The sequence below is a fragment of the Eriocheir sinensis genome, chromosome 50 (assembly GCF_024679095.1).
Source record: "Eriocheir sinensis breed Jianghai 21 chromosome 50, ASM2467909v1, whole genome shotgun sequence".
Taxonomy (NCBI): Eukaryota; Metazoa; Arthropoda; class Malacostraca; order Decapoda; family Varunidae; genus Eriocheir; species Eriocheir sinensis.
This window is the reverse complement of record NC_066558.1, coordinates 11,859,771-11,868,386: the sequence shown is the minus strand read 5'-3', so window position 1 is coordinate 11,868,386 and position 8,616 is coordinate 11,859,771. Positions and strand designations below refer to the sequence as shown.

Sequence of the window (8,616 nt, the reverse complement as noted above, 5' to 3'; positions counted from 1 at the left end):
TGTTTTTCTGCTGTCCTGAACAGTTATCAGAATAAAAATAAAATCAGTGCAACCAGAATCACAAGTATCCTTTAAGTACTTCAGAACACAAGTACCAAGCTCATTTACTCCTCTATGGCCATTGGATTCATTCCAAATATAGCAATTGCATGCATTAGATATCAGGTTGTATATGGTAAAATTAAGTACATTTAATTTGGATTTATAGTAAAATACTGAAACCTCTCCTTTAGGTAGCTGCATAACAGCTTGTAAATCATATACTGCAACAGCACAGTTTTTCTTCTCCTTATCTCGTGCTTTTTCTGTTCTTGATAATTCCTTTTCTCGATGGTGCAAATCATAACTTTCCTTCATATCATCTTTCTCAGTTTCAGTGGCGTTTTCAAAAGCGGTGCAAACATCGCATTGATCCTTTTTGGGAGTGTAAGGAAATATTATACTCCTCTGTGAATATTCTGTAGAAGAGTGTATAATTTCCAAACTGCTTCTGTTCTTCTTTGCATTTTGCTACATAATCCTTGTGTATGTCAGCAATTGACTTGCTGCCATCAATGAACATCTTGGAAGTATTGGCTCGAGTGTAGTGGCTTTCAATTTTTGGTATGGAGTCTATATGCTGCTTTATTCCATCTCGAATTTCTTGACTAACAGTAGCATGATTGTCATGTTTTCCTCTGAGGTCAGGTTCCAATAGTGTTCCAGCAATTTTTTTCTGTTTTTCTAGAACAGTGCGTATGGGTCTGTCATTTATATCCAAGGTGTTCTTAAAAAACAGCTTGCATACTCGAACTTTCTCACCATTCACATGGAGATGAAATGCGCTGTTCAAGGCTCTTGGCTGACGACTTCCACCTATGCGAACGTATCTATAGGTCGGTTCAATGGCTGTTATTGAATTGGCTAGAAATTGGCGCTGTAGGGATAATTCACCCAAGTCCCAATAAGAGTTGAAGATCTCCATTCTAGCTTCTTCATCGATTTTCGATGAACAATTAAGCCTACATTTTTCACCACAAGGTGGTTTCATTCTTCTTTCTGTCCTCATTGTTTTTTTTTTGGTATGCATGGTGTAGGCTTTTCCCGCATTTCGCAGCTGTTTTTGTTTGTTTCTCTTCCATGTTTCAGGACGCCTCTTTCGTTTGATGCCTTTCTTCGCCGGACTTACCAAAATAGACACGCTTTCCTGGCTTGCTTTTGATTTATCTGGACAAAGTGACTGATTTCTTGGTAGTGATTCATCTTCAGTCTCATCTGTTTCATCCTCTTTATCAGGCACGTAATCCTTATCAGAAACTGAATCATCTGTATCGACGTCACTACATAAAGTATCACTTGACTCTGAAGATGAACTTGATGTTGAGGACGAATTACTTGAGGATGAGTTTAATACTTGATGATCGGCTTTTGACGAAGTTGATGGTTTTGGCTGAAGCTCTTGCCGAGTGCCAGTACTGGAATCTTCATAGCAATTTGTTTCCAGAACTTCATATGGTGATGCACTGGGAGTGGTTGCTGCAACAACAAAAAAAAGTATATCAATATTAATCCTAGGCTAGCTGAAATTCTTTTTAAATGCTCAATTTTATAAAAGATGCAAATAAATTCATTATAAATCGTAGAAGAGAAAAAACTATATTGTAGGTACTAATTATTTTGTTCAAAATCTTTTCAAAAAATGCGTAGGTAAAATACTAACATGTTTTGGAGTTATTGTCATCAACTTGGGGAGGCTTTAACCCATTCATGTTCTTTTTGGACTGCAACGCCAAGTTCACGAGCTTCTTACCTCTGCTACTCATATTTTCTGCAAAGAAGAAATAAGAAATAAGTGCATTTTTCAGTTCATTGGCATTGAAGAAAAAATAACAAAGTGACATAAATCTTGCTTAAATTGATATGACACTCTTGTTCTGTGGGAAGAGCGACCTAATTCTAAATAAAATATGTAAAAAATGGTTAAGAATCATATTGTTTGCTTCAATAGAGTCATATATTGAAATCAACTAATTTCCTTGAAAGCTATGTAGGTTTTAGTGGGTTGTAATAGTGACATAACTTGAGTAAATACTTAGATGTTAGTAGTAGTTTGCTTGAAGACTGTCATATCTTGGAATAGTTTCATATAGCCTCATTAAAGGTTTGCATGAATACTGTCTCAACTCAAATTAATACATTGTACATGAAAAAATAAACATAGTAAGGGAATACTCACATTAGTTACAATGATGACATAGTACAAAATATGCCAGTGTTCACGCAGCAGCATACATCCTCACTCCAATAAAGCTCTTGAGTAACTGAGATGTGTCGAAATTGATACCCAATGTTATGACGATCGAGGTAGTGCACGAGTGACACATGACGCTCTCTAGCGGCCATATTTGCAGACTCAGTTATGACGTTATTGTCACTTATAGAGCTTGACACGGGCTTTTTGATGGTGGCAATAACTCAAAATAGCAAATGTTTGAGTTATGTCACTCTTCTCGCAAATGAGCGACATAATATATATATATATATATATATATATATATATATATATATATATATATATATGTGTGTGTGTGTGTGTATATATATATATATATATATATATATATATATATATATATATATATATATATATATATATATATATATATATATATATATATATATATATATATATATATATATATATATATATATATATATATATATATATATATATATATATATATATATATATATATATATATATATATATATATATATATATATATATATATATATGTGGGTAGGCGGTGGCTGGGTGGTTAGCGTGCGGGTCCCGCATTCACCGCATGATGTACGTCGCGGGTTCGAATCCACAGCTACTACCTGGGATTTTTCAGCCATATGCTGTCGTGAAGACCACACATCAACCCGGACTCTAAAGGAAACCGTCAAAGTGAATTAATAACGAGCTCCGGGTCGCAACATGAGCCAAGAAAAGATGGCGCCACTATAAAACACTTGCCAATGCCATGCCGGGCTGGGGCCGACTACCATCCAGGCCATATATATATATATATATATATATATATATATATATATATATATATATATATATATATATATATATATATATATATATATATATATATATATGTTGCTGGTACGGAAATAGTACTCTGGAATCTAAAAGTAAAATAAGCAAGATACTAAAGACATGTAGCCGATTAAATATCAAAAATGCAAAACCATTGTTAGAAATATATAAACGAGCGGTTACTCAGAGGAGCAATGTTATAATAAATGACCCCAGTCGCCCATTGCACTCATGTTATGAAATGTTACCCTCTGGCAAAAGATGATCTGTGCAGGGCCGATCTTTTCGGTATAGAGAGTCGTATATTCCATCAAGTATCAGGATACTGAATAGGATTTAACTGCTGTAAATGAAGGCGGCACACAGGAATATCAGCAATGTATGTTTTACGTAATGTATTATTATTGTCATTATTATTATTGTCATTTTTAATTTATTCTTATAATTATTTTTATCAGCTATCATTAATTTTATTTTCATTATTATACTTATCCTCATTATTATTACATTCATTATATAATTTTGTTATTATTTTTACATATATGTCTAGTTTTGAACCTTCATAGTATTTTTTTATGAGTACCGTCATCTTTGTCCTTGTCTTTGTCACGGTCACGTGCAGAGGCTTGAGGAGGAGCAGAGCGAGGGCGAGAGGAGTGCGGGGGTTAATGTCTTTGTTCTTAAATCTCCAACTTTTCCTTGGTGGCTTTTTATTTGCTTGTTCTTCTTTATTTTTTCTGTATTTCATAAATTCTTTTATCTTCATTTTCATATTTCATTTTCTTTCCTTTATTAATTCACCAACACATGTACCCCCCCCCCTCTCTCTCTCTCTCTCTCTCTCTCTCTCTCTCTCTCTCTCTCTCTCTCTCTCTCTCTCTCTCTCTCTCTCCGCTTTTTACGTCTGCTTTATTTTATTTTGTTTCATTTATTTTTTATCAAAGTTTAGATTTTATTGGTATGTTTTACACTCACATTTTTATGTCTTATTTTTCATCAAATTCTAGACTGTATTGGCATGTCTTACATTCACTTTCTATGTATGTCTTATTATTATTTTTTTATGTAAGGTTAGGTCTTACAGGCATCCCTTGAAACAACTTTTTATGTATGTTATATTTTTTATCAAAGGTTAGGTCTCGTATGCATCTTTTACACATATTTTTTTTTTAGGTAGTTTTATTTTACTAAGTTTTCCCCTATAGACATCTTCTACAATCTTTTCTATGCATATTCTAATTCTATCAAAGACTATGTCTTATATAAGCAATATTTTACTTTTTATAGTATTTTGACATCATGAGGAATCCCTTATTTTAACAATTCTCTTCATGCATGTTGTAAGATAGGCTATTCAAGATGTTCTGTATTATACTAAAGGTGACTTGTAGACATTTGTCTATTTCATTGATGTGTCATAACCACTACCCTGTGGAACTAAACGAATTTGAATTTGAATTTGAACTCTCTCTCTCTCTCTCTCTCTCTCTCTCTCTCTCTCTCTCTCTCTCTCTAGTATTTGCTACTGCACTTTTTTTTTTTTTTTACATCAGCCGAAGCAGCTTATGACAACAAAAAACGGAAAACAAAGAAGACCGTTATTAATGAGATGAAAAGCCTTTGACCCTACATTGTTGGACTTCATATGACGTCTACTTAATCAAAACGGATAAGAGAGAACGGCAACTAATCAGCTTGTATAGGAAGAAGATCACCAGTAGAACGCATCTATCGGTATCCGTAATGGTTTTCAGAGAGGCCAAATTTTGACAGAGCCTTTTGAACGTGCTTGTTAAGGATGGTCTTAAAAGCTTTAGAAAGACAAGTAAGCAAAGTCGTATGGTGATATTTTGGAGAATTGAAGCTGTGACCCATTTTTGACATAGGTTACATGTACCATAGGTTACATTTTTTTTTACAGCTAAGGAGACAGTTCAAGGGCGTAAATAAATATATATAAAAAAAGCCCGCTACTTACTGCTCCTGAATAGAGGACAAAGGAGTGTCCAAAAAGAGAGGTCAATTTCGGGAGGAGAGGTGTCCTAATACCCTCCGCTTGAAAGAGTTCAAGTCGTAGGCAGGAGGAAATACAGATGAAGGAAGATTGTTCCAGAGTTTACCAGCATGAGTGATGAAAGAGTGAAGATGCTGGTTGACTCTTGCATAAGGGGTTTGGACAGTATAGGGATGAGCATGAGTAGAAAGTCGTGTGCAGCGGGGCCACGGGAGCGGGGGAGGCATGCAGTTAGCAAGTTCAGAAGAGCAGTCTGCATGAAAATATCGATAGAAGATAGAAAGAGAGGCAACATGGCGGCGGAATTTGAGAAGTAGAAGACTATCAGTATGAGGAGGAGAGCTCATGAGACGAAGAGCCTTTGACTCCACTCTGTCAAGGAGAGCTGTGTAAGTGGAGTACCCCCACACATGAGATGCATACTCCATACGAGGACGGACAAGGCCCCTGTAAATGGATAGCAACTGTGCGGGGGAGAAGAAATGGCGGAGACGGTACAGAACGCCTGATTTAGTAAGAGATGAGATATGAAGTTTCCAGTTGAGATTTTGAGTTAAGGATAGACCGAGGATGTTTAGTGTTGAAGAAGGTGATAGCTGAGTGTTGTGAAAGAATAGGGGATAGTTGTTTGGAAGATTGTGTCGAGTGGATAGGTGGAGAAACTGTGTATTTGAGGCGTTGAAGGACACCAGGTTCCTCTTGCCCCAATCGGAAATAATAGTAAGGTCTGAGGCTAAGCTTTCTGTTGCCTCCAGCCTTGAATCGTTAAGTTCCTGTAGAGTGACTCTTCTATTAAAAGAAGTTGAGTAATGCAGAGTGGAGTCATCGGCGTAAGAATGGATAGGACAGTTCGTTTAGGAAAGAAGATTATCAATGGACAACAGAAAGAGAGAGGGAGATAGGACAGAACCCTGTGGGACACCACTGTTAATAGGTTTAGGGGAAGAACAGTGACCGTCTACCACAGCAGAAATAGAACGGTCAGAAAGGAAACTGGAGATAAAGGTACAGAGATAAGGATATAAACCGTAGGAGGGTAGTTTTGAAAGCAAAGATTTGTGCCAGACCCTATGAAAAGCTTTTGATATGTTCAGCGCAATAGCAAAGGTTTCACCGAAACGTCTAAGAGAGAATGACCAAGAGTCAGTTAGGAAGGCAAGGAGATCACCAGTAGAACTCCCTTTGCGGAACCCATACTGGCGATATAGAAGGTCAGAAGTGGAAAGGTGCTTTTGAATCTTCCGGTTAAGGATTGATTCAAAATCTTTAGATAGACAAGAAAGTAAAGCTGTAGGACGGTAGTTTGAGGGGTTGGAACGGTCACCTTTCTTAGGCACAGGCTGTATGAAGGCATACTTCTAGCAGGAAGGAAAGGTAAATGTTGACAAGCAGAGGCGAAAGAGTTTGACCAGGCAGGGTGACAGCACGGAGACAGTTTTTAAGGACAATAGGAGGCACTCCATCCAGTCCATAATCCTTCTGAAGATTGAGGCCAGAGAGGGCATAGAAAACATCATTTTGAAGAATCTTTATAACAGGCTTAAAAGAGTCAGAGGGGGAATAAGTAGGAGGAATATGCCCAGTGGAGTTTTTAGAAAAAGTTTGAGAAAAGAGTTCAGCCTTAGAGATAGATGAGACGGCAGTATTGCCGTCAAGACTGAGGAGTGGAGGGAAAGATGAAAAAGTGAAGTTGGAGGAGATGCTTTTGGCTAGATGCCAGAAGTCACGGGAAAAGTTAGAGAAAGCAAGGTTTTGACATTTTCTATTGATAAAAGAGTTTTTGGTTAGTCGGAGAATAGATTTGGCACGATTCCGGGCAGAAATGTAAAGTCCACGGTTAGCATTAGTTGGAAGTCTCCGGTACCTTTTGTTGGCTGCCTCTCTATCATTGACAGCACGAGAACAAGCGTGATTAAACCAGGGCTTTTTAGCGTGAGGAGTAGAGAAAGTACGTGGAATGTATGCCTATATTCCAGAGACAATCACCTCTGTGATGCGCTGAGCACACACAGAGGGGTCTCGCTCCTGGAAGCAATAATCATTCCACGGGAAATCGGAAAAGTACATCCTCAGGTCGTCCCACCGAGCTGAAGCAAAATGACAGAAGCATCGCCTCTTCGGTGGGTCCGGAGGGTGTACAGGAGCGATAGGACAGGATACAGAAATAAGGTTGTGATCGGAGGAGCCCAACGGAGAGAACAGTTTGACAGAGTAAGCAGAAGGGTTTGAGGTAAGGAAGAGGTCTAGACTGTTGGGCCTTTCTCCAAGACGGTCGGGAATACGTGTAGGGTGCTGGACCAACTGCTCTAGATCGTTGAGGATAGCAAAGTTGTAGGCTTGTTCACCAGGCTGGTCAGTGAAAGAGGTTGAAAGCCAAAGCTGGTGGTGAACATTGAAATCTCCGAGGATGGAGATTTCAGTGAAGGGAGAGTGGGTCAAGATGTGCTCCACATTAGAGTTCAAGTAGTCAAAGAATTTTACATAGTTAGTAGAGTTAGGTGAGAGATAAACAGCACAGATGTATTTAGTAATAGAATGACAATGAAGTCTTAGCCAGATTGTGGAAAATTCTGAAGAATCAAGGTTGTGGGCACGAGAGCAAGTGATGTCGTTGCACACGTAGGCGCAACATCCAGCTTTGGATTGAAATTTAGGATAGATATAGTAGGAGGGAACAGAGTAGAGATTGCTCTCAGTAGCCTCAGAAACCTGTGTTTCGGTGAGGAAGAGGTGAGGTTTAGAGGAAGAGAGATGGTGTTCCACAGAATGAAAATTAGAACGAAAAACGCGAATGTTGCAGAAATTGAAAAGAAAGAGGTTCGAGGAGTTATCAAGACACCTCTCGGGTCGGCAGCCAGAAGGGGAGTCCTCCCTGGGGGAATTCGTGGTCCCCACCCCCAGGCGGGGACTCCGAGGCAAGGTGAAGGTGCGCCATTTTGAAATTTGAACTTTGGGAAAAAGTGTATATGTTGTGTGAATGTAGTGTGATGTGGATAGAGAGAGGATCTGTCTTTAGAGAGTATACTAAACTATTCTCCGGTGTTGGTGAGACAATAGGGAAACGGTTAGTGAGGACATGGGAAGGGTCTTTGGAGGGCTTCAGCTCCCCTCTTACCTCCCATATATACCTCACCGGGAGTGGCTTACGCCCGTTCGGTAGGTGTCTTCCTACCTAATGGGATTAATCCTCCCAGGGGTCCTGCGTCCCTGCCCTTTGGTGAACAGTTAGTCCAGCCCCTGATAAGGGCTGGTTGGGGGAGGGGTCCGCACCGCTGCCCCTTTATTAAAAAATATATACCCAGCCACAAATATATTTAAAAGTAGAGGTCGTGGTCATGGCTCGAGCTTCGACCCCGATCCGGTCTTGCTGGAGGGTCCCACAGCTCGGCAGGCTTTCCCGATGCAACCGCATCCGGGGATCCTGCCGTCAGTGACGGGTGCAAGGCCTACGGGACCTCTAGACCTCGAAGGAGGAAAGTCTCCCTAGCCCCTCTCTTTGTTTGGTGTGTTTGGTGGCGGTGCAGGGGCT

General features: G+C 39.2%; 1 protein-coding gene across 1 annotated transcript; it reads right to left on the bottom strand.

Annotated features, from left to right (window-relative positions):
- Positions 1–385: 385 nt before the first annotated feature.
- Positions 386–2,436, bottom strand: LOC126982053 (uncharacterized). Its single transcript, XM_050833768.1, has 2 exons — positions 1,700–2,436; positions 386–1,515 (listed from the first exon to the last, which is right to left on the bottom strand). The coding sequence occupies exons 1-2, from the start codon at positions 1,878–1,880 to the stop codon at positions 386–388; spliced, it is 1,311 nt and encodes a 436-aa protein (XP_050689725.1). The 5' UTR covers positions 1,881–2,436.
- Between the last annotated feature and the right edge of the window lie 6,180 nt (positions 2,437–8,616).